Source organism: Pocillopora verrucosa, chromosome 8, assembly GCF_036669915.1.
Source record: "Pocillopora verrucosa isolate sample1 chromosome 8, ASM3666991v2, whole genome shotgun sequence".
NCBI classification, from domain to species: Eukaryota; Metazoa; Cnidaria; class Anthozoa; order Scleractinia; family Pocilloporidae; genus Pocillopora; species Pocillopora verrucosa.
Window position 1 is genome coordinate 20,835,947 of NC_089319.1, and position 25,831 is coordinate 20,861,777.

Below are 25,831 nucleotides of genomic sequence, written 5' to 3' on the forward strand. Positions count from 1 at the left end.
AGATGTTATCTTGATCTACTACCAAACTCCCGAAACTAAAATGCGTAGCAGCTAAAGGGAAGAATTAATAATCAGATCTTGAGGGTTACAGGGCTAATGAAATTCAGTGAAGTGGGAAAGGCAGCCTGAATAACCTGTTAATTATGATTTATTATAGAACCTACTTTCAATGTTTATATCAGTATTCATTAGTATTCATTTCACAAAGTGATATATTTTCCTCTGTTTTTTGAGGGCATTAAGGACGGATTTTTGGGTTAGTTTTCGCACGACAGCTGGAAAAATGACTTTCCAAAATGTTATGAACAACAAAGTTTGTCTTTTAAATGTACTTTAGCAACGATAAATGCCATTAACTTGAATTAAAAGAATAAAAAAAACAGAACACCATCAATATTTGGTATTGAATACGTATAGCAACATGACGATAGTTATGCCGAGACATCAAAGAACTTTTTCATCATGACTTCTACAGCCTCCACAGAGTATTTGATGTACTTTTCAGGATTCTTTGTAAAGGGTAAATTAGCAAATCTACAGAAGGAAAAGAATCAGATTCAACCGAATCAACATGGCATTAGAAATAAAGTGTAGCCTGTGAGTAAGCCCTTAGCATTGGTGCTTCAGGATGAGCGTTTCTTCGCCTGCAGGAAAGTATGTGACCTTCGGCAACGCCGGCGAGATTTCTGCTAGGGGTTCCAGCATTATTAGGGCCAGACCCCTGGCAAACCCCTCCCGACTCGTATTTAAATCTTTCCGCGGGCGGAGAAACGCGGGTCCTGCAGCACCGATAATGAAGGCCTGCGAACTAGTGCAAGTAACCATGCACTTCTTATAACCCCCTTATGACCAGCGAGATTTACTGGTGAGGTTTCTTGGGAAGGGAGCAACTCAGTTACTATCTAAGCTATTAAAACAATCGAACAAAATTGTGCGACGCCCTATCGTTAAAGACTTCATTCCTAGGACTTCCTTCAACAGATAACTGAGTCACTTTCCCCTAAGTAGTACATATGAGAGAATTTCTTCGTAGAACTGAAGCACCCTAATCACCAAGGGCACATCCAAGAATCTTCAACAGGTGGGTCTAACATTGATTCAGAAACCACAGATATGTTTTGCATTTTCAAAGCTAGAGTCTGAAAAAGCTAAGAAATACTGATTTCAAGTCACCACTTACTTTTGTCGAAATGAAGAGTAGAGGGGTAGAATAAGGTTCACATTTTCACCCCGCAGTTGATCTCGAAGCTGTGTATCAGGGACTGCATAGGTTTTCTGTATCTGATAAAGCTCTTCAAATTCTGTATTAAAACCCTAGAAGAACAAAAACGGGCATTTTCTTGGTAATGACATTTGTAGACCCTATTTGAGTGCTTGCCAACCCCCACCATCGGCAAGGATTAGAACTAAAAACGCGATGTGAATAACCCAGTCGTTCTTACCACTACCCCCCCCTCCCCTCCCCCTCAAAAAAAAAACCAACCAAACATACAAACAAAGCAAAACAAAACAAAAAAAGAATGTAGTCGACTATTATAAAGTCACCAATACAAAGGCAATACTCGTCTTGGGAGGAAAGAGTTAGGGGAAGGGGGGAGGGGTGGGAAGGGAAGAACATGCTTTCATAAACTCACTTTTATCAATTCAATGTTTACCTTAAACTTATCCTTTATCATTTGTCGCTGTTTATCTTTCAGCTACACAGGAAGAGAGAATAAAGGTAAGGTTGCGTATGAAATATGAAAGTAACAAGTTCATGTTTACGTGAAGGCCTCAGAGAATAAAATCACGTGGGTAATTTTTTAAGACGTGTTTTACAAGGAATAAAACAACAAATATTGTAGACAGCAGTTTGACTAGTAAAACTCTGATAAAAGAGGACCGAGTTTTCAGGGTAAAGTTATGAAAAAACAAATGAACAAACCAAACGAGGTGAAACAAAAATGTCTTGCAAGTAGCGGGAGTCAACAGTGCGGCAACCCACAAAATCCTTTCTCGCCGCAGTTACGACAAAATAAATATCCTTAAATGTCCTGGTTCTTTTAAACTTACCTTGGCCTGTGGATCATTTCCTTTATGACCTGACATTGGTTTCTCCACTTCCATTAAAACAGTAAGAACTTTATTCCAGCTAGAGAATAACAAACATTTGAATCAATCTTAATATCAAGCACACAACGGCTTAGAGCTAGTCTGTCAGTCAGACAGTCAGTGAATTCAGTCAGTCAGTCAGTTGTATATCAGTCAGACAGTCATCAATTTAAAATTAAGTCAGTCATCGAGTTTTTCAGTCAGTTAGTCAGTCAAGGAGTCAATCAGTCAAGCAGTCCGTTGGCCAGTCCTTCTGTCAGTTAGTAAGTTATCAGTCCGTCAGTCAGACAATTAGTCAGTCGGTCCCTCCGTCAGTCAGTCAGACAGTCATCAGTCATTCACTCGGTCCATCCCGTCAATCCATCAGTTAGTCATCTAGTTTGCTAGTCAATCAATCAGTCAATCCTTTCGACAGTTAGGCAGTGAGTTAGGCAGTGATTTGGTCAGTCAGTCAGTCAATTAGCCAGTCCGGCAATCGGTCAGTATTTTCATTGTCCGTTAGATAGCCAAATCAAACAACCAATCGTGACTCGGATATATTTAATGTAATACCACTTCTGATAGGTTTCTTTATGCTCAGCGATCAACTGCTGGTATTGATCTTCAACCCCTGTAATTCCACCTTCCTGAAGAAGAGTGAGGAGACCTGACCTACAAGCGACAAGATGAAAGTTTTGGCGACAATGACTCTCAATTTTACAACACAGAGAGAAATTTGAAAATTAAAAAAACAGTTTTGTAGTAATCTATGGTAATTCGCTCAGAAAACCCGCGTTTTTATTAGCTAACCCATGTCATGAACAGGAGTTCTGATTCTCAGAATTGTCATAAATTTAACAGCTGTCAGGATTTTCAGGAGCTCAGTAATAAAACGATCGCAGTGCTTACATTCGAAGCCCCGTCTCGTAAGGCCACTAGAACTTTGAAAGGTTTATTTCGCCGCCTCTGTTTGTGGCTCAGACAATCCTGTTTCATTCACTCCAAAGGCAAAAAATAAGTACTGACTAAGCATGCGCAGAATAATTTTACGTTGCCTTCAATCAACAAGGCTTCAGACGCATAGCTGTCTTGACAAAAAAAAAAACGATATTCTGGTTTCGTCTACCATAGCGGGCGCATGTGGTGATTCCCTTAAGCTTATAACTCTGCATACGACTTCCAATGCTGATTTTCAAGGGTCGCGAATGGTTAAGAGAACAAACCCCGTCATGAATCAAACCATTGATGCCACTAAGCTATTTTACCCTAAGAATTGTCTCAATATACTCGCCCCTCTTACCTTTGTAAGGCTTTTACTATGTAATTGTAATTGTTCAGCAGGAAGAGAGAACTAAGCGTTGGTGCCTCGTACACTGTTGCCTTGAGCTCAAGATTCAGACCCAGTGCCCCAAGTACACGTTCTACATAAGACAGATAGGTATGAAGAGATTACTTTGTGTATTACAATTTGTATTCATACAGGTTATTCGAACTGTATCTACTGAACAACACTTTTCCTCTACAAATATTTTTTTTCACTTTTGTGTAAGTTTCGTATTTGCTTCTAATTGAGTAAGTGATGAAGCGAGTTCCTAAATCACTTGAAAACAGAAGTGTAAAATTTTGTAAAAAATACACGAAGTGAAGACAACTTGATACTCACGAATGTATTCAGAGACAACCTTTACGAAGAGTTCTCTTTCTCTTGTGAAGAAATTTCCGCTCTGGTCCTCTGCAATATAAAACGTAATCAACAGAGGAACCTAGAGAAGGCAGCGTTTTAGTGCGGTCAGACCATACATGCATTTTTGATCTTTGCCGCAGTACTTTGCGATTTCCATAAGTCTGCATTTGTAAATGTGCTAACAGTACGGCAGGAACATACGTATCAATTTAAAATAATTGATGGAACGAGTGGATGGAACTCTTTCCGCATCGCAGGTGCACGATTTAACCAGGCGCCAATGAGCGAGGCATCACGCGCGCATGTATGACCATCTTCGCGCGTTTACCGCGCGATATCGCGCCTGTCACGTTAGCTAACTCTTACCTTGCATAGTTACCAACATGCTTCCTACTGTTTCAGTGTAGGGTAGGAGCTGTTCCATGAAAATAAGTGTCTAAAAACAAACGAAACGGTGAAACAGAGGAAAGCGCAAAGTATGTCAAGTGCCCTGATTTGACTTCGTCGTGCTGTTCAGGAGTAGTGCTGATAAGAATATTGGAACAATCCATAACTGCTGGACATCATGGAACTGTAATACGTGAGACCAGCACTCCGATAGCTTAATCACTTTCTTGTCTTATACGGCATTACTGCCTAACTAAAAGAAAGGTTCATAACATAATAAAACATACGTTTCTAGTGAGTTCATGAACTGTTCCATCGCTTGGCATGTTAGAATGTTTGTCAGGATTTTGCTGAAATGAAAATTCAAGATAAATAAAAATTCAAGATAATTTTATGAATAAAACATACGATTTAAGTCTAAGTTTAAGTCTTAAGGTGTTCTAGGAGAAAGGTTATGCCCATCTTTTATGAGCGGAAACTGTAATTTCTTCAAGAACAACACACATCGTTGCCAAGGCAGATAAACGAGACAATAACAAAATTCTTACAAGCCCAAAATTACGTTAAAGATAACTTCATTTTCACCTTAATGCCCTCCTTAAAATCGTCCAAGGCCTTGGCAGACTATGAAACAAAACAAAAAAACAATGGGTTATCTTATAAATATGTGCAGCAGCTTTAATTTCATGTCAATATAAAGTTGTTTTTCGATGAAACCGTCCAAGATTACCCAACAATGCTAACAATAAGTAAATGAAGTTTCATAATAAGTATATCTTAAGTGGTTTGTATTTTGGTTCCCTTTCTTTTTTGGCGAAGTGTCTTATGAGGTAAACCTGTCTGCTCATCAATCAGTTTGAAGTTTCAACATCCCCCCCCTCCTCCCCCAGAAACCCAGGGGCATTTGACCGTCGTCTGAGCCCGGGGGATAGGGAATTCGAACCCCGCCTGGCTGGGGTGGGCAATTTGAACCAGAAGTTTCGGGTCTTTCCAGCGGAATACAAGTTTTATATGTCTTTAACGTAAATAGTTGACTTTCGCAAGAGAATGGCTTACAAGAAAGGTCTACAAGGTCTAGGTTTTAAAGCTTGGTCAATGTGTAGAAAGTCATGGTCGCTGGTGTTTCCTTTTGCGGTGGGGCAATTGATCAAAATGTTTTCCCGTGGGGCAGGAATTTGAACAGAACAATCTTCAAAAGTTCAAATGCCCAGGGGGAATTGCCAAGGGAGGATGTTGAAGCTTAGAATGAATGGACTCATTACTTTATTCGCTAGGATGACTTACCAAGGACTCCAATTCATGAATTAGAGTTGGGAACTGTTTTTGAGTTCTGTGAAATGTCTCCTGCAAGGAAAAAGAATCCAGCTCTTGTAAAACAAGAAAACAAGATCTCTTTTGAAAGATTCTGTCGTGTCTCTAGAGAGAGCCGAGTGGCTAGGACTTGTCCTTTTATCTGTTTTATCTCCACAGGAAAACAAACGAAAACAACATCAACAGTACATTGAAATAAATATCATCGTACCTGCAGTGTGACGTAGAAATCAGGTTGAATAGCATTGAATTCCTTAAGTATTGGAAACACCTGCTGAATGGCGGAGTAGTTGTGCTTGCCAAAATGTCGCTTCAGGATACTTATGATGGACTGAAAGAGAAAAAAAAAATTAATGTCTAAAAAGCTTTGTTGCGCGTTCATCAATGACATGACGGACATGTTTGTCTTTGAAAACATGTAATTAGCTCCAAGTTCTAAGAAACATGCAACTGGCTCCAAACGCGGGAAAAAATGCAATCGTATCTAAGCGCCAGAAAACATGCAAGCGAATCCAAGTGCGGGAAAACATGCCTATGGCTGCGAAGGAAAAAACGCCACTGACTCCAAGCGCTAATTTAAAGATAAAATCGGTACCAAATACGAGAGGAATGCGCGTTTCGAATGATTTTTAATAATTAAGACCAAGATTCGTTGTGTTTAAATGTTACTACACGAAGAGGAATTGCAAAAGAATATTAAAAACTGTCGCGTGATAACATGGGGATCACTTACCTCCCCTTCGGCAATGAAATCCTCCATAGCAGCCTGAATAAGTGTATCAAAAGTGGTGCTTTGACTCTGCTCGGGAATGATGCTCTTCATTAGCTCTCGTTCACTCTAACAAGACAGTATGGAAACAACAAAAAACAAAAACACTAACATTAGAGATAACATCTCTTGCTGCACAAACAGACTAGACAACGTTTCTTTTACGGGTACAAGATACCCTCAAAATTTCTAGAGTTTGTGTTGACTTGCAATATGGACCAAATTATACCATTTCTTCTTAAAAGAGTCCCAATAACTGTAAAATCCTTAGTGGGATTAAGAATCGAACCCAACAAATCTTCTCCTGTTTTGCCATGGATACTTGACGACCCTTTTATCTTACTTCAGACCACACCGCACTTTTTTCAATTTCTAATTAACTACTGACCTGTATGAGTCTCAGCAAAGATTTACAAAACACAATGTAGTTTGCAGCATCAATTTCCCTTAAAGAAGTGAAACAATAAAATAAATTAGCTTACTGTCGGGGATATCAGAATAAGTTTTGCAGTGATACGGCAGGAGTTTCAAACGGGCGTGTCTTTCACCATTGATAATTGATACTTCAAAGGTTAAATTAAAACTTACTCTTCTTCTTCTTTGGAAGCTCCAACCTCTGTTGGGATGGCTGAGGTACGACGAGGAAGACCTGACAGAATTTGAACGAAAATAAAAGTCACCTTAAATCATACAATAGAAGCACATCAACTGATATCCTTCTCATTGCTCAAAAGCAAGCTAAGTTCCTTAATGACAAGCTATCAAATATTTCTTTCAATGGAAAAACACCTCCTTCAAAGAAAATCGTGGAAAATAATCATGAAAACGTTTACCATGATGTTCTGACTTTGACGGAACACGACGCAAGCCTCTGAAAAAAAAAATTAAAATAACTTTCTGTCAGGAACTAGAGAACAGATTTTACCTTGTAATTCAAGACAAGGCACATGGACTGAAGCAGTCTAAAATTACTCCCCCGGTAACTTCCTGAATTGTACTCTCCTCAGTCCTATCTTTTTCCAACAACAATTTAACCCTCAGATGAACCAGAATGAGGAGATGGGATCTAAATCTTTCTAATTCTTTCTATCTTTCTTTTTATTTAAAGCAAGAACTATTTTATTTTGCCATTTTGAATGAAGATTAGTAACAGTGAGTATAGTTGGGTGAATTTGTTTGTGGGCAAATAAATGGGTAGGTCTTAATTAATAAGAGGCCGAACCATTTTTGATGAAATTGTGAAGTTTCCATCATTTTGAGCATACATACTATGGAACCATTAGATCATTGAATTTGCATGTACTGTTTTGGTAATTCAAGTTACTTCGTAAAAATCCAAGCTGGAGACCAATATAATTGAAAGTTAAGTTATCAGAAGTGAGAATTAACTAATATCAGCATACTCTCTTCTTTTAGCAGTTCCTTTTCTGGTGGGTGTGGTTATACCACCTGTCAATGATAAAAGAAACAAATTCAGAGTTGTACAGTTAATTCATTGAGTCACATATTGTTTGAAAAAATAACAAATCCCTTACAACCATACAAGTAACAACAATAAACCAACAAAGGCATTGCTTGTAACAAAGACTCTCTAGTATTTAGTGTTTTGGGGAAAATAAAAGAAAAGACCAGAACTGTCCTTCAGTACAGTTCTGAATCTCCTTCTTGCTGTAGCCTGTGTGTAGCTGTACCCTCTCCCCCAATGAGCATCAGAAGGGGGGGGGGGGAGAGGGGGGTACAGCTACACGCAGGCTACCTTGCTCTATGGAAGGTGAGGTAGTGCCTGCACATGGGACTACTGAAGATAGGTCAGGGAACTTATTCTTTTCTCTGTATTATCAAGTGACTTGGACTGTGGCTACCCCTATGAAGAGGGGAGGGGAGGAGGGAAGGTCAATGGCAGCTTACCCCACAATTCTAAGTCAAGTTTCCCTAAAAGTTTACTGGGGTTCACCTATATTCCTGGGTGGAGAGGATAAGTATACAATTTGTACAATAAAACTGACTGATACCAACCTGGAGCAGACTTCATCTTGCTACCATAACACTACATAAAATCAAAGAGACCAAATACAAAGCATTGTTTACTTTTCAAAAAGAAAACAATTAAAAGTCATGAACAACTTTACATTTTTAAGTACAGGTATCACACAAACAAATGATTGGCATTCTGTTGGTGATAAAAAATAGAAAAGGAAGACTAACTGAGTTTTAGGAAGGAAAGGTCTCCTTAGTTTGAATGCAAATGAAAAATAAATAGTTACAATACTTTCTCTGAGTAAAATACATGTTTTTAATGCAGATCACCATGACTTAATATGCAGTTAACTTCACATTCTTCTCTTTTAAATGAAAGAAACTGTACTTACATCTTTTAACCTGAAAAGGAACAAAAAAAAAATGCCAGTTGACATACAAATCTTTATCTCTTTCCACCCTAACATCAGTATGCATATTCTCCATACTGTTTTCTATAAATTTCCTAAGGAGCTGACAAGGAGAATTTGTTTGACAATCATGAGCTCTTTTAGTTAATGATCATTTCCTTTATTCTCCTGACCTTAATGTTTGATTCAGGGGTGATATTGTAAGGAGAAATTAGATGCTAGTCACTCTAAGGGCTTAAAGGGTTGAAAGGAAGATTTCTAAATACAGCTCAAACATGTGACAAACTTTTCTTTGCAACTAGAATGACTTACCCCTGTAGAGATCGCACAAGGGAATTCGATCTGATTTGGGCATAGACACTCATAAAATCTGAAGGACAAACAAAATGTTAAGTTCTATTGGGGAAGTGGTTTTAAAATTCATAATAGTGGAGCTGCGTAGCCTCATAATTATACAAAATAGTAGTAACCCATCAAGTCAAAAAAATTTGGATGTACGACCATACAACTGTACAACTGTACAAGGTGCTACTTTTAGCATGAGTGGTCAATTGTACTGCGGGCACACCAATGCCACGGCTTTGTCCAGTAGTCCAGTGGTCAGTGCACTGGGCTTTGAGTCAGACGACCCGGGTTTTAGTCCTGGCCGGGGCAAGGCATTGAAACGTACAGGAAAAAAAATATGTGAGCTCTGCTTTTAGGCTTGGCTAAATCTATATATTATCATATCACAAGAAAATGACCTTTTGAACTCTCTGAAGCAATTGTTTATCAAAAGGTCCACCACATAATTGATGGCAGTCTAGAACACACATGCCAAAGACATATCTTAGCCCTTAACACTTGATATCAATATCCATATTCTCCATACTCTTCTCTCTACATTTTCTTCAGTACTGACAAGGAGAATTCAATTAACAATCAGAGCAACTTAGATTGGTGATCACTTCCTTTTATTCTTATGACCTTAGTGAATGATACAGAAGTATCACTGTTGGGAGAAATTAGATTCTGGTCACTCTGAGGGTTTAGAAGGTTAATTCACAACTCAAAAGTTTGCATGTTATTACAGAAAAAAACAAAAAATATATTAAAAGTATTTAAACAAACAAATTTCTGGAAAATAACAGTGAAGGATAAAGCTCCACAGAGTAAATTCTGTTTTCTTACCCACAGTTTCATCATATCCTGGTCCATTCAGCCAGTGGGTTATGGTACATAAGTCTTCCAAAACTTTCTCTGTAAAAGAAGAGACAGAACATTAACACAGATCTGACCACTGATAAGGTAAGATGGCTTCATGAATAGAGGGGATAGGTTTCTACAAAAACTGTCATGCTGTGTTGGTGGGAGGGTAATGTAACAAGGTTATTTGGTATTATCAACCGAGTTGATAATATAAATTGGCCACCGTGAAGAGTTTCAAAGCTGACATTTTGAGTGTTAGTCCTTTGTTGGAGTGAATGCAAATGGGCTGATTCTTGAAACGTCAACTCTGAAACTCTTAACAGTGATAATACTGTTGATAATATTAAATAACCCTAACATGACTTCAGTTGTGACCTAAGTCAACACAGTTGACATGTACTCTGTGCTTGCTACCTGAAGTTACTGTAGACCTCTACAGCTTCCAGTCTGTCATATTCATTTGAACTTAAATAACAATAATAATAATAATAATAATAATAATTATAATTAAAATAATAGTTTAGGTTCTTGGTTACAAACCTGATAAATGCTCTAGCTTGACATTTTCCTTTGAGTTTTCTTTAAAGAAAAATGGAAAAAAAAATGTTAAGATTAAGATGGCTAAAAAGAAAGCCCAATTCATCAATAACACTCTGTGAGTAAAAAATAATTAATTGAAAAGGAGGGGATGCCAATATAACAGAAAGTGATATATTACTATTAAAGTGTGAAGTTCTCTAAGCTTTCAATCTCTATTTTGCTAAGCTGATACATTTTGACAAGACTTAAAGTATTCTATTTTTGTCCAGTGTGTTGTTCATGTTTAAAAAAATATTTCATCTTAGAATGATTTCAAACAAGTCTGATTTGTTTCTCCTTTGGGGTTGCAGTAAAAACCTAAAAACCAAAGACCAAGTTGAATTAAATTTAATTGAAATCATTTTGAGCCAATACTTGTGATAAACTACAACAAGTATATCCGGTTTACACAGGGACAACTAAATGGTAAAAATTATAACTGAAAAGCAACCTGTCTCACTCTCCACCAGTTCCACAATCATCTCCACAGGAACAGGTTTACTGTGCCTGTTTAACATCAGGCGGAATTCTTTCTCTAGTGAGTCGCGTCCATAATCACGCAGAGCAGTCTGCAAAGAAATGACTCACTTTACCAACAGTGACTAGAACAAATTCTTTCATACATTATGAGACTACTTTAATTTTACTTTTAGCCACCACCTTATCCTTTTTGGTCACCTTTTATATGGCCACTTTGGAAATCGTTGAGCTCATAGCAAGGTACAGTTTTGCAAAAACAACTCAGTATACATACCAGGCTAGAGAGTTCCATGCAATTAGGATTGTTGTGATTAAAGAACTCAATTGCATCTAGCACTCTTTCAAGATTTTTAATGTAAGCTTCAAGTTGACCAGTGGGGCTGGAGGAAAAACAGCATTACAATAATAAGTGTTACAGCAATTATAACTGTTTTAACCGATCATTTCACTCCCAAGACAACTCTTATTAATTAGTAATTCTTCTTACTTTCTGCTACACATTTCTTATAATGTTAGTTCTGAGAATTTGGTATTGAATCAACTTATATCACCTAATTGATATTTTTCTTCATTCACATCATTAAATATCTGCTTGATATTGTCTTGATATTGTGGGGAGAAATCTTCTCTTGGTCATTCACAGAAGTTAAAGGCCTAAGGAAATCTCCTACGTTTGCCCTGTTTGAAAATGTGCACTTGTATCATTAATACTTACGAATCTCTGATGACATGTTCCACACTAGCAGAGACATGGTGATAACTAATCACATGATCCAATGCCGACAAACATTTATCAATATCTGGGAATGGTTAAGAAGTTTAATGTTACATAATAATTTAATGAAACCGAGCTTTGCTCTAAGTCTGCTTAAAACAGTATGTGCCTTTCAAAGTAAGCCTCCTTCTGTTGGATGGACTTCCAGTTAAAGTTTGTTCATTGTTTACTTGTACATAGTATACCATAATATCTTTTTGGTGTGCTTTCCTGTTTCATTACAATTAAAATTAATAAACAAATTTAATGAAACACATCTGCACACTAAAAATGTTCAAAAACCTGTTGATGCCTTAAAATCGCTAGCCTCTCTCCCAGAGAGGAATTTCTCCGTATCTTGATTTCTTAGAAATGTCTGAAGGAGAGGCTGAAAATGCCTATTGAGTAAGTTCATAATTAAAAGTACAGCTGAACCTGCACTAAGTGATCACCCACAAGGAATGGTAGGGTGACTGCTAAATAAAATTGATCACTAACTACAGGTTTTACAGAATGGGTGTATCATAAAAAGCATCATTTTATGCCATAACTGATCACTTTCAATGTACAAGCACTCACTCAAAATACTACTTTAACATTTATTTCAGAACATGGCATAAAATGACTCGAGATATTATTCTTAGTTTTATTTGTCTAATGAGTGGTTTTATGCTTTTTAAGGATACTAGCTTGTCTTCTTTGCAAGTCATCAGTTTCCCGATGAACAGGAACAATGGTGTCTTCCAGTTTATGTATGCGCACCTCAAACTTGGACAAGATATCAAGCTATAAATACAAACAAGTAAAACGGTAATAGATTTTCACCCTCATGACAGGAAAAAGATCCCAACTAGGTGTGCATAAAATATCCTTTGAGTAAGCACTGTTTTTCACTGCATGCCCTTGAATACTGATGAAAATATCAGCACTTAACATTAAGAGGATCTCTCACCGGATACCAGGACAATAATTGTTTAATTTATAACATCACATAACATTTTTTGTATCATCCTCCCCAGGGTGAGTATTACATATACTACGACGGGTATCCCCCAAACCACTGGCCAGAATCATGAATAAGACTCTTGATAGAAGTCATAAGCATGAACAGTCAGTGTGTTGAGCTCTGAGGCAAACAACCTCTGTGGGACAGTCATGTTTTTGTTTTTTTATAAGTTGACTCATTATCATTGTCAATTGTCTGGATAAGAAAAGTTAGCAACATGGAATCAAAAGTGGAATTGTACTCACCATGTTCCCTGTAATTTGATCAGTCTTTTCCAAGCTGTCTTTGAGAAAAGCTAAGATGTTTTTCTCCTGAAATGAAAGAAAATTTGTAAAAGAGACTCGATACCTTCTTTCCTTGTTCATATAACCTATCTCTCCAAAGCTTTTGGTACTCTTTACTCCTAGAATTTAATAGCTAAAATGGTATCATCATGCTAACCCTGCACAAGCAAACGTACAGGAATAACCTGCGGCTTATGAAGAATTAGAGACAGATTGTTGTTTATGGAAAAGTAATATTGAAAAATCATGTGCCATAAATGCAAGATGGTTCTCAGTACTCTTCAAAATACAAAAGTGAAAAAAGATTAAGATGATCATTACTTACCAGCAAATCATTTTGCGAATTACCAATGAAAGAATTTTAATCGATAAACGTGGGGCTGGACTAACCGACAACATACTGAATAGAGCGAATTTTACATGGGCGATATCTCCTTCTTTTATTTTACGCCATGAAAATTAACTTAGGTGTAGAGAAACGAATAAATGTTCAGAAAGTCGAGTTAGACGCACAGAAATACTTATGTTGGGTTTAATTTCCTGCCAGCCACCAGGAGAGGAAATTACCCCAGGGAAATACCTGAGCTAGTTTGTCGTCCAGCTGTCGTTTCCTCAGAGAAATGTCATCCATCGTTATCCACAGCAAATCGAGCTACTATCCTACTGGTTTTCGATCGAAGTTCATTTTTTTTTTCGATGAGAAACTTATTTTTCAACGTTTGGTTGCCAAAAAGTTAACGGCTCCTTTGCTGCGAATCTTCTCCGATGTTTTGATTGCAGTCGAAAATTACCAGCGGCATAACTATATGAACGTAAAGTAGAGTGTGTATTGAGCATGAAGTCTCTCAGAGAAATCCAAAATGGCATCTATGAAAACATCTCCAAGTCTGGTCAATTTCTTTATTTACAATTCCACTTTTGGACCTAAGGAAGGAATGGTATGTTCTGTTTTTCGTTTTCTTCCATACCGATATTTACATAATGGCGTTCATCGTTCGTGGAAAGCAAATTAAACTTCATTCAACCTTTCCAGAGTTCCTGTGATCATGAGTTCCTCCAACAGTCGTGTGCTAGTTATATCCAGTTTTGTGAATTTCTGAACTTTTTTAGGATTTAAATAGGTCGTATTTTTGAAAGGGTATCCATTGAACGACCATCCTAGCCCTGAATGCTACTCAGAAGGTCCCTTTATTAGTAGCTGGATCGAGGAAACCTGAGATTAGGTGATTTTAATAATACTTTGTTTGTGAGTTTGTTTTTTTTTTCAAACAACAGGAAAAGGAAAAGATAATTCTCTACATCCCGACTGGTGAAGAACTAGACAAGAAAATAAAAAACATTGGCCTTTGTGAAGCATTGGTTAAGTTCACTGAGTAAGATGAAATCTCCTTGAAGCTGTCTTGTACTTGTTAGAGACGTTTACGCAGTGTCAGAAAAATATTATAATTTTATATATTTGTATGCGAGCTCATTAGCAATCCAGGGTTCGCAAAAATGTTCAGCACTTGCATGGTGCTAATCTAGCAATAGATTCCAATCACCACTCCTAATATACATCTGTAAATAAAAAACAAAAACAGAAGTCAAGTGAAACAAATCATGGTTAAAAACCCTAACAAGTGGGAGGCCAACAGGTCTACCGTGTACAAGAAAATTTCATTTTTTATTTGATACACATTTTTTCAACTTGCATACTTTAGGACATTCTCACCAGAAAAACCATGCAACTCTTTGCACACACAGAAAACAAGACAGGTCTTCTTTGAAGCAGAACCAGAATTCTGGATGATCATGGTAGGTGTTTTTTGGTTTGTGAGATATGCAATAGTTTCATAAATCAGCATTTGAAAAGGTAGCATTTAATTTCTATGAAATCACAATCATGGATATCTTGCCTTGAGCTAACCAACAGGTACAACAGTATTTTTTAACCCTTTAACTCCCAGATCAAATTTGAAATTCTCCTTAATGTCAACCATGGAATTCATATAATGTTAGTTCAGAGAATTTAGTATTGGATCAACTAATTATCCCCAAATTGAAATTTTTCTCAATTCTCATCACTTATCAGTTTGATATTGCATTGATATTATAAGGAGAAATTCTACCTTGGTCACTCATGGGAGTTAAAGGGTTAACACTTAGGTAACTTGAAATTAATTTTGCAGACAGTGAGCATTCCCTTCAGTGAGAAGATGACTAAGGATGGCAAGATGTTTGTTGAATATCATGATGAAGATGTTTTGGTGAGTACCAATACTTGTTTCCTTCTGTAAATGATGGCTTAAACATATTTTCTTAGTTATTGATTCTTTATTCCCCACTCAGGATTCTGTGCTAGATGGTGTTTTAAAACAGGCATACAAAATGTTTAAGGTAAGAGAAAAGTGTGCGTATTGGGAGAGGGAGGGGTGGACGAATGTGTTTGTATTAGGGGAGGAGAGGGAGGAGGATGTAGACTGAGAGTCTTACCAGCAGCTCTCTCCAATTACTATTCAGGTTACAGCTGTAGGTTACTATGAGTGAATAACTTTTTTTGGCATTTAACAAGGTGAAATAAATCTGTTATAGTAATTGGCTGTTTTCTCTGATTGTTAATGAAATTAATGACTGTGAATATATGAAAGTCATATATTTGAAATGCAGATAAAGACATGAATATGAAATCGATCTTCGCAGTAATGAATGCTACTTGAAATGTAGTGAGAATAAGGCCTGGAGAAATATTGGTTTATTTGGAACCAACATAATGACCAGCTCTTAGTTGGCTTGTTAGCTTGGTTGGTGGAGTGCTGCACCAGTATCACAGAGGTCATGGGTTTAAGTCCTGTACATGCCTGATTTTTTAAGGCCTTATTTTCACTACTGCTCAAGTAGCGTTCATTACTGTTAGGATTGCTTTCATGTTCATGTCTTAATAGAATATAAACAATTACAAACCCACTTTCAATTAATTATTATCATTGATTTCTAAATTAATAATTGATGGGTGTTTCTCAGCTTTTCAATGGCACATTCTCCTACATTTTGAAGACCTACAACATTGAAGCTCTATGTAAGAGATTGGAGCATTTTTATACCTCTGTAAGTAAACACACTTTCCTGTTCTCTAGATGTTTAATTTGGTAGATTTAAATTTTCTATCATTGTAGTAGACAGTGTTAATAATGATTAGTCATAAGAACCATAATTAGATCAACTATTAACAATATATTTTATAACATATTATTATATATTGTTAAACATATTGTCACAATATATACAATATATTGTTAATAGTTGATTTAATTATGGTTCTTACCTACTGTATTCATTAAATCTTACTTTAATCCTTGTCATGTCATCTTGAAACCTTTTTGCTTACAATTTCAGTTGTGTTTGGTATTGCTAATTTTTTTAGAAGTTGAAAGTTGCTGCTGAAATAATTTTGCAATCATTTTAAGTATTTACAGACCCTCAACTTCTCTCAGTTTAACCTTTTGGATGTCTTTTCTGGTGAGTCAGTCAAGACAAATCATGATAAATTAATTCATTAAATTAAGTATTTTTAAAGGGAAAAGGTAAAAATTTACTTCCTCATGAAGACTTTTGAAGATAGTGTATCTGATCATATTTACAGAAAGTTGAAAAACATTTAATTTATATGTTTAACTATATGCAAAAAAATTTCTTTTCTCACTCTGTGTAGTTAATATTGTCTTTGTCAACTTCTTCTTTTGTATTTTCAACAATATTTACTTTGCCATTTGCAGACAAATGTTGAATAATCAAAAGGATTTGCTAATTTTTTTAACCTTTTTTTTTTTAAGGGATCAATTTTCTACCATTAGATAAAAACACCTTTTTAAGGATACAATCTTTTATCAATGTGATTGAACATACATTCAGGTAATTTTTTTAAAGTAATTATTAGTGAAGAGAAGTTGTTTCTTTGGGTGTACATTTGTAAGGAAAAATTGTTTTCACAGACAATTTGTAAATTCACAATCACTAAATGCAACTGCCAAAATTTTGGTCAGTTTTTTTTCTCTCCTGTAATTTTGTCTAATATTTTAGAGCAATGTATTTGATAACCCTCACAATCACTAAATGCAACTGCTAAAATTTTGGCTGGTTTTTTTTCTCTACTGTAATTTTGTCTAATATTTTAGAGCAATGTATTTGATAACCCTCTCTGAAAAGTGTTAATTCTTGTGAACAAAATAGGAAAATTAAATGTATCCTCTGGTTTTCCTGTTCCTGATCATTCAAACTTCAAACAGTTGAATTTCTCAGTTCAACTCTTGTACTGATTATTACCTAATATCAGTTGAATATCTTTTTGGCTATGTCTTATGATCCATTGTATTTTGCGACAAAATGAAAACCTTGCTCTTTGTGACTTACTTTTTCTTTTTAAAATATATTTGGTGTATGCCTCTACTTAATTGTTATCTTACCATTGAAAATGTTAATAAAACTGATCTCTTTTTCAGCCAAGTAAGATATACATCCTTCCTTTATTCTGAAAAACTGGTCTGGTGAGTGATGAATGATCTACAAGAATAATAATTTTATTTTTTTATTATAATTTAATGTTTACCACTGTGGATAATAATTTTATTCTTGTTGTTATCAAGGTGGAGTAATATAAACTGCTGACCCAAAAATTTTTTTAATTCTGATAGGTTTATGCTGACCAGTGACTAAACTCAACTGGCTAACAATATTGTTTCATCTTAATATTCACCATATTTGGTTGCTAAACTGTTAACTGTTTAAAAAATTTGTTGCTTCTCATTACACTCACAGGAGTGGTCTTGAGCAAGAAGACATGCGTATCCTTTACAAGTACTTGGTGACAAGTTTATTTCCTTCCACAATAGACTTAGAGGTACTTAATATGCTCTCTCTGCATATTTTAACTTAACCCTTTACCTCCAAGATTGAATGTGTAATTCTCTTTACTGTCAACTGTACAATTCTTATTATGTTAGTTCAGAGAATTTAGTATTGGATCAACTAATTCCCAAATTTATATTTTTCTCTATTCTCACAACTTATCTGGTTGATATTGTATTGATATTGTAAGGAGAAATTCTGTGTTGGTCACTCATGGGAGTGAAAGATTGTACAGTTGTTACTCTGATTTTTTCTCTTTTTCTTTGTTTGTTATTTGCTCTACAGAATTATTGTTAATTAGTCAAGAGCAATCCTCAAACTAGTTATTTCTCTGAGCAGTCCTGATACGTAGGTGTAAAAAATATTTTAAAATTATCAAATTTTTTTATCTGTGGTTCTTTTCCCTTTAGAGTATGGAAAATCCAAGATCTCAAGGATATGTTATAGTTCAACCCAAGCCTCACCATGGAAGGTAACACTACATCAAAAACTGACCATACTTCAACTTTATTAAAATGATTCATCCCTTACTAGCTTATGGCATAAGTTGATGAAAATCAAGCAGGAGTTAGGGATGGAGAGGTGATGACTTTCTTCTTGATGACTATGCAAGAGACTCTTGCAGAGACTGCCTGCAGGATGAAAGAATCAGAATTAAAAATGAAATATGTTCAGACTTGATTGATGGGATTCTTCCATGCACAAAGTCAATATGTTCACTCACAAAAGAAAACTAAGACATTAAATTCTGAATTAGGATGTCAAGAGTTTTTCTCTATTTTCAGGTTCATAACAGGTCCCACTGAATTGGATGACGTTCCAATACCAAGACCACCACCAAAGATATTTGTTAACACAGATTCTGAACAAGAAGAACTTATATTAGTGGTGTACAAGGTACAGAGTATGGGGTGATGTCAAAATGGAGTGGAGAACAAATTACTAATTTGAGAGACTTGCTATCTATTAGTTAATGGCTTGTGAACTGGGCCCCCAGTTCAAAAGATCAAACTTTGGTAAACTTATGTGCAATTAATTCAGAATAAATAAGCACTTGTGAATTTTTTCAAGAATACAATAATTTTTATTGCTTTTAAAATAGAGTTAGTAAAAATTTTCCATTGGGAGAGTTTTGTTATTTTTCTCAAATGATAATATTTTTATTGTTACCAAAAAAAATATGTTTTTAACCCCAAGATCTGATTGTTAATTCTCCCATCTAACTGGCACATAATTCCTTGTAAATAAGTTATGAGAATTTGGTAACAACTTCTTCCTGATAAGTTTGAATATTCTCATCACCTAGTGGCTGGATAATGTAAGGATATTATAGGGAGAAGTTACTAGTTAATCACTTGTGGGAGTTAAAGAGTTAATTGGTTTTGAATTCTTTTCTTTCCTGACCAGGCACTTGAAGCAACAATATGCCTGATGATCTCTGGTATGTCAAATGCTGATACGATGGTGCTGATTAGCAGGCTTCTAAATAAATATAAATTGTTTATTGATCAGATTTTTAAATTAACTACTTTCTCAACAATTACCATTATGTTAATTAAATGTGATATTTTTCTCTTTCAGGTTCATACCCAACTCTAGACTTTTTTAGGAAGATTGACAACTTTATTGGCCCTCAACTTACCACACTGGCCAATATTATTGGTGAGCAAAGTGCCAAGAAACAGCAAAGGTATTTTATATACTATTCCAATAATTATCTACTTAATTTATGAACTCTCATTTTGTTAATTTTCATCACTATCCTCTTGTGAGACTTGTCAGTTTAGCTGTTGTAATGTTTTCTTGATCATGTATAGCTCAGACCAACAATATCGCTATCTGTACTTCAACCACATGAACTTGGCTCAGAAGTCATCTGTTCACTCCAAAAAGTCATCACTTCCATGTGTTGCACCTGAGATAATGAGGCTTATGGGTGACATAAGTGCTGACTTTGCAAGGTAAAGTTTAACAGTCTTGAATCATTCTAACTAGAAAGTGGTTGTGTACATTGAAACTATTTAGCTAAAAGTATAAAAATTATCTTCTCACCATTCTTAATAAACATACCATACAGTAATTTTCACATCAGCATACTGAAATATAATACTTCTGTCATAAATGTTGGCTCTTCCCAGAGTAATTTCATGAACTAATAAACAATTATAAAATTAATGGTTTTGCTCTATCTTTAGTTTTCAGGAGGATGGTGAAACATTTGTGAAAACAATGTCAGATTGCTGGATTGTGGGAAGAAAATCTGACCAACGAGAATTATTTGTGATCTTAAATCAAAAGAGTGCAAACCTCATAGAGATTGATGGTGAGTGGTTTGAACTAAATTTTTCATCACACTTATGATATGCCAAAGATGAATTAGTGCAAAGTGTAAACAATAATAGAGGTTTAGGGATTTCCTTTAATAATGCTGCAATTTCAATTACTTTGCAGAGGAAGTTAAAAGATTGGGCATCACACAATTTCACAACATCTTCTTCCTGGACTAGCATGAAGAAAAACAGTAGTACTGCAGGCAACAAACACATAGTGGCTGTCTCAGGGTAAAATGGTCACTCAAAATAGATTATCTAGTAAACAAGATGTGGGCTGACCTCCCTTTTTGGACAGGGAAATGTCACTCTGTCAATGAAACGGTAGAATAGTTGGGATCTTGGCATGAAATGGAACAAAATTTTTTATCAAAATTGCAGGAATGGGAATGGAACTCTATTGGTTTTGAAAAAACAGCAATTTCTAAGAGGAAGGAGGACATATCCAAAAAAGTATGAAATTAATTTAGTGAAACAAATTTAAGAATAAAAGTTATGAAATATGCTTTCCTCTATTTTCTCTTTTCTGTGGTGTAGATGTTAGTAAAACAAATGTAAATGTAAGTGAATTACAATTATTGGAAGTGGAAATTTTTCGAATATTGTTATTATGTTGTATTTAACAATTGGCTCATACATTGGCATGCATTCATTGAGATATGAAGCACACAGGAAGTTTGAAGAGCACAAAAGATGCATAAAAGTTGCTCGAGGCTATGCCTTTAGCAGCTTTTAGCTTCTTGAGTGCTCTCCAAACTTCCCAAGTGCTTCATATCTTGATGAATGTACAGCTGACATATGAATCAATTGTTTTATAACATTTTCAACCCAATGGTTTAAATGTTGTAAAAGGGTTTATATCCTTCAGGAAAACATTTTGCTATGCAGTAAACGATCTTGTTTCCATGTTTAGCTTAAATTGCTGCCTTAAAGTCTTGACCAGTTTTTTAGTAGTAAAATCCCACAGTAAAAAATCGTGGAGAAAATTTTTTTTCTCAAGGGATTTGTTTGCTGACATCATGAGCATGCACAATAGGAATATGAAGCACACTCACGCAATTGAATTTGATTAGACAAATTTGCTTGTTTGTAGTAAAAGTAAAGAAAAAATTTCATCAAATGAAGGTAGTAATTATTTATTTCAAGTAAAATTGTACAAGATTTACAACATTACAAATTGCTGTTCTTAAAATTCAAACTTTCCCATTTTTATATACAGTAAAACAATATTAATAGTAGTTGAATAAAAGGCAACTTTGACAGGAAAAACATTTAACTTCAGTATTGTCACCAAATCAGAAGTAATGAATTAATTGAACACAAAATATATTAGTTGACAACATTATGTTGAAGATGTAGGATATTTTAAATACTTTGACTCTTCAAAGTGATAAGTATCTCAAATTTAATGCAATATTGGGCAGGAAGGTAAACAGAATATCAAGATTACAGTATCAACTGATGGATTTTACTGTAGTATATCAGGGTGTTCCTCATGCATTGAAAACAAACTCTATGCTAATTTAGCAAAATTCCTGGGCTCAATAGCCTGTGAGCAATTTTTCATTCAGATGTTGAGAATGTCCTTCAGTTACTCAACACTACTCCCCTGCCGTAGTACCAGTTAACTGTACCTTTCTTGATGGGAAGCCTGTGATATGGCACCAAATTTTCAGAAGTAGTCAACAGAGAAATATATGGTCATGAGATTAAACAAAAGTCCAAATTCACTTAGACCAACAGTTATAGAACAGAACCAGCAGAAGGGTACAAACAAAAAGAAGAAGGGATAAGGTAAAATTGTTTAACCCAATCTCCTTCTTGTTCCTTGCTATCATCTTGGTCTACTGGCACTGTTTTGCAGCTGTTGTGATCAACTGAATGCCTGGGAAAGGCTATAGAGAGCAAGGAAAATGAGTTCTCAGATCCTCTGAGGGAAAAAATGAATTCTGTATGCATTATGCAAGCCCAACACTGCCACTAGTTGTGGTTCTCTGTAAAAACATGAATATTGCATGCCAAACACTATCTTGCAGGGAGGCCATGAAATTGTTTTAAAGAAGTCAATCTTGTCTTAAATAAATGTAATTTATGTCTAGAACATCTTTTTGACAAATTAACATTCTAAAACTGCTTCATCAGCCACACCAATTGGCGGAAGCCCCTTCAACACAGACCTCTTTCTTACCACAAACATACCACAAGAGGTCAGAACAACTTCATCAGTGATGAAGACCCAAAACAAAGTTGGCAAACAAGGTTACCCTCATTTTCCTCTCTGGACCTCAAGACTTGACATTTGTATGATAAAAACTTCACGGAGGGAAAGAAGCTGGCTATGTCACTTGAACAATTCCCTCATCCTGTGTTGTCCTTGGCTTCTTGTGAAACAGAATCAGAAGCATGAGGATTGGGAGGTAAATCAGACTAAACCGAAAAAGTTTCCTTGCAGACCTTGAATCTGAGTCTTTATAAAACTGATATCCTAAATAAGTATTCCAAAAGTTAAGTGGTAAAGAGTCTAAAGCCAGCCACCATGTTGTGACTCCACATGCTGGTAGAAGTGTTGTAAGACCAACCAATGCTAAACAGTGTCTCAATGTCACCCGTCTGCACAGGGGTGCATTTGTTACACACATCATGCGATAACCAGCTATGGTAAGACAAGAAAAACAAAACAAAATTAGGATAGGAAATTTGCTGATGGCACAGGAAGCTTACTATGATCTGCAGAAGGACAAAGAGATGCTGTATGCACAGATAAGTTTTGGGTTCTCTTTGGCTTAATCACTGTTATAAAGTAAACTAATATTGATTATCAAAAGTTTTCTACATCAAAAGAAAAAGGATCAAGTTACCCAGTCTTAGCAGGAAAGAATAATAAAGCAGCAAATGAGTAAATGTATATGACATGTTCACCTATTCTTTTTTCATATTCAGAAATAACTTTGGACCCCTGAGCACTGTATTGCTTAGATTCTCTTATAGACCCTTTCACTTACAAGATCCAATGAGTAATTCTCCTTACTCTATGCCATATAACTCTCATGATGCAAGTAAGGAGAACTTGTTATTTGATCAACTAATAGTCCCCTTAACTTGTCTGCTTGATTTTGAATTAATATTTTAAGGAGAGATTCTGTATTGGTCACTCATTTGAGTTTGAGGGTTGAGAATCTCCAATGAAAGTAAATTTGGGTTCTAAAAATAGTGGAGAAATAACATGATCATCCATTACCTCTTGAATAATCAGCTCTGAGATTCCAGCTCAAAGCATTAAAATGTGGAAACTGCCAAGAGTACAAAATTCCTGCCAACACTAATCCACCAGCATCTATTCCTCCAGTACAAGCAGCCCAACCCATCAGGGGGGGCAATGCTCCCACTACTGACCCCACCCAAGTATTCACAATACTCAGACGCTTCATAGGGGTGTAGACAGATGTGTAGAGTATCAGGGTGGCTGCCCCTGTCAGAGAACAAAATAATACAACATCATAATTTTACTTAGAGTCACTAACATGCCTTCAACATGCTCAATAAAGTCAAACCTCCATGTAAAGTGAAGTCGCATTTAGTTAAGTGTAGTACTAACCCAGGGCAGCAGTTAATCCATTGACTTGACTGGTTAATACAGAAACACCCATTACACCAGTTGCCATGGCAAACAGCACCACATGAAGAGGGCTATGAAATAACATGTATAAGTGACCAATGACGTAACTGATCTCAAAATAAAGAACACATGAGGGACCCCTCGTCATGGGATGAATCTTGTGTTGTTTGAATGTTACAATGCTTACCTCAAACGGGCCCTGACAAGAACACGGTTTTGTGTGCGGCTCATTTGTGAGTCAAAAGGAACTTCTAGCCACTTTAAAAAACAATCAAACAAATTTCATCTGATTTTGAGTCAATGTAAGAGAATAAAAAAATCAAAATTGGATGACACAGGACCACCACAACTTGCACACTTGAAAAAAAAAAATTTTTTTTTTCCAAGCATTTGCAATCAAATATGCATACCTGGTTAAATGCATTTGCCGAAGATGAACAGAGGCCTGTTCCTAGTCCAGCCCAAAGAAAAGTACTAAGATTCATGGCCCCTGGTGCAATGGCATATCCTGCCATTTCTGTGATTACCACAAGACCTACAGCAAAAATGGAAATAATACTTACTGCATCTGACTAAAAAACACTCACAATACTATGTGAACTACCGGTACATGTATTGGAGAAGTAAATAGAAAGACAAGCTTTTTTTCCCCATCCCCTCCCCCTCTTGTACCCATTCTAGCCTGATAAAAAGTGAACTATAGGAGTACTAAATAGTAACACAAACCTCTTTCCTTATACCTCCTACTGTTACTTCCCATCTTCTAGGCCCAAATCAAACAAAATTCTAAGTTGAATTTGTAGTTGTAATAATCTTGCACTGAAGGTTGCAAAAGGTCCCACAACTAAATTAAGAATACAAACCTGTTAATCTGATCTTCGACAGTTGCATGTACTGTCTTGGCAATTTTTTCAAATCAATTTTTTGTTCCACCCACTCCTCCTCTGTGTTATCACTCTTCCCCTCTACATGAGAGAGACCTTCCTGGGCCTCTACACCACATGATGTCTTTCCAATCAGTGCCACTGAAGTTGACTTTGGCTGAAAAGAAAGGGTACATAATGTCAGCAAATACAGTAGAACCTGCTCACTGCATTAACTTGCACCCCCTGCCTGCTCAAACAAAATCCTTGATCCCTTGGATTTTACTCTATTTTTCGAGTCATTTACTATCTGTTAACTTGAACCCAAGTAACTCCAACTATCTAATTTTTTTTTCTTCCCTTTGCTCAAGTTTACTCTGATAACTTAAACTTTCAGTAAAACTGTGCAAAGCTGTACAGAGCTGTACAGCACTCTATTAAGCAAAAATTCTTCTTTCCAGGTGCTAAACATTCTCTGAAAAAAATTAATTCTCCTGAATCGTGTATCAATTAATTATTTGCCACTTAGATCTATCACTGTTAGCAAAGATTAAGAAAATTTGGAAATATTCACAAAAATACGGTGATCTTTAATTTCGTGTAAGATGGTCTCGACTTCATTAACATATATTAATATTATGTAATCTCGGTAACATGGCGACAGGACCTCAGCATCTGTCGTTTGGATCTTTACAGTCTCGCAATTAACTGAACCACCTTTGAAAAACACAGGTTACACGCTTAGGGCTAGAGATCGGAGATCACCTTAATTACAAAGCGTAGTAAATTTTCTTAACTTGTCCACGTTAAAGTTTACCTTTACCTCCCCCGAAATATGATTACAAAAAAAAGCCTAAGAACATGCTAGACCCACCTTGCTTTGACAAGCACTAGTACTTTTGGGCTGGCCATACGAATCACTCAGAAGACGTTCTTTAGGCTTGACTCTCGAGAATCGTGCTTTATATTGATGCAACCAACGGAGACTGGGCTTGTTGGAATTAGAGACATGCCGGTAGAAGACCACGGCTCGATGCAGCGAACAGGCACCTAAAAATAAAACACTAGTTAAACGCCCTCTTCAGCTTGCTTATTACTACAATAAAATTGCCACTTACGACACAACAGAAGACGAGAGTTCATCATAACTTGGTCATTTTGCGGCTAATACTGGCCGCCATGTTTAATCGCACGTTTCATGTCAGAAACGGCAAGACATCAGCGGTTGTTTGTAATAGCCCC

The 25,831-nt window shown here is 36.1% G+C and overlaps 3 protein-coding genes across 3 annotated transcripts; 1 reads left to right on the forward strand and 2 right to left on the reverse strand.

The window, feature by feature from the left end:
- Positions 1-133: 133 nt before the first annotated feature.
- Positions 134-13,676, reverse strand: LOC131782984 (exocyst complex component 7). The gene is made up of 28 exons (XM_059099719.2): positions 13,480-13,676; positions 12,861-12,926; positions 12,296-12,395; positions 11,571-11,655; positions 11,130-11,235; positions 10,827-10,944; positions 10,337-10,375; positions 9,779-9,847; positions 8,921-8,978; positions 8,591-8,600; positions 8,238-8,268; positions 7,625-7,670; positions 7,055-7,092; positions 6,810-6,870; positions 6,610-6,667; positions 6,186-6,290; positions 5,664-5,783; positions 5,426-5,485; positions 4,727-4,765; positions 4,429-4,491; positions 4,121-4,190; positions 3,734-3,802; positions 3,371-3,491; positions 2,644-2,742; positions 2,053-2,131; positions 1,656-1,697; positions 1,181-1,314; positions 134-534 (listed from the first exon to the last, which is right to left on the reverse strand). Exons 1-28 carry the CDS (start codon positions 13,528-13,530, stop codon positions 432-434), a joined length of 2,040 nt encoding a protein of 679 aa, XP_058955702.2. The 5' UTR covers positions 13,531-13,676; the 3' UTR covers positions 134-431.
- LOC131782977 (vacuolar fusion protein CCZ1 homolog) lies at positions 13,643-21,325 on the forward strand. The gene is made up of 17 exons (XM_059099711.2): positions 13,643-13,837; positions 14,175-14,272; positions 14,600-14,693; positions 15,068-15,145; positions 15,228-15,275; positions 15,900-15,983; positions 16,343-16,394; positions 16,709-16,787; positions 17,375-17,419; positions 17,691-17,772; positions 18,191-18,252; positions 18,566-18,677; positions 19,188-19,221; positions 19,362-19,470; positions 19,598-19,741; positions 19,976-20,103; positions 20,232-21,325. The coding sequence occupies exons 1-17, from the start codon at positions 13,760-13,762 to the stop codon at positions 20,285-20,287; spliced, it is 1,383 nt and encodes a 460-aa protein (XP_058955694.2). The 5' UTR covers positions 13,643-13,759; the 3' UTR covers positions 20,288-21,325.
- Positions 21,326-21,373: 48 nt separating this feature from the next.
- Positions 21,374-25,823, reverse strand: LOC131782979 (protoheme IX farnesyltransferase, mitochondrial-like). The gene is made up of 8 exons (XM_059099713.2): positions 25,708-25,823; positions 25,464-25,639; positions 24,590-24,767; positions 24,137-24,261; positions 23,914-23,984; positions 23,706-23,797; positions 23,349-23,579; positions 21,374-22,763 (listed from the first exon to the last, which is right to left on the reverse strand). Exons 1-8 carry the CDS (start codon positions 25,733-25,735, stop codon positions 22,447-22,449), a joined length of 1,218 nt encoding a protein of 405 aa, XP_058955696.2. The 5' UTR covers positions 25,736-25,823; the 3' UTR covers positions 21,374-22,446.
- Between the last annotated feature and the right edge of the window lie 8 nt (positions 25,824-25,831).

Coding starts and splice junctions, on each gene's coding strand:
- LOC131782984 (XM_059099719.2), bottom strand. CDS start 13,530: ATGGATGACATTTCTCTGAGGAAACGACAGCTGGACGACAAACTAGCT. Junction 6,291..6,609: donor CTTTGCTGAGACTCATACAG/GTCAGTAGTTAA, acceptor CTGTCTTGTTAG/AGTGAACGAGAGCTAATGAA. Junction 4,766..5,425: donor TTCATGAATTGGAGTCCTTG/GTAAGTCATCCT, acceptor TTTGTTTCATAG/TCTGCCAAGGCCTTGGACGA.
- LOC131782977 (XM_059099711.2), top strand. CDS start 13,760: ATGGCATCTATGAAAACATCTCCAAGTCTGGTCAATTTCTTTATTTAC. Junction 13,838..14,174: donor TTGGACCTAAGGAAGGAATG/GTATGTTCTGTT, acceptor TTCAAACAACAG/GAAAAGGAAAAGATAATTCT. Junction 15,276..15,899: donor AGGCATACAAAATGTTTAAG/GTAAGAGAAAAG, acceptor GGTGTTTCTCAG/CTTTTCAATGGCACATTCTC.
- LOC131782979 (XM_059099713.2), bottom strand. CDS start 25,735: ATGATGAACTCTCGTCTTCTGTTGTGTC. Junction 23,985..24,136: donor CGGCAAATGCATTTAACCAG/GTATGCATATTT, acceptor TGTTTTTTAAAG/TGGCTAGAAGTTCCTTTTGA. Junction 23,580..23,705: donor TGGATTAACTGCTGCCCTGG/GTTAGTACTACA, acceptor GTTCTCTGACAG/GGGCAGCCACCCTGATACTC.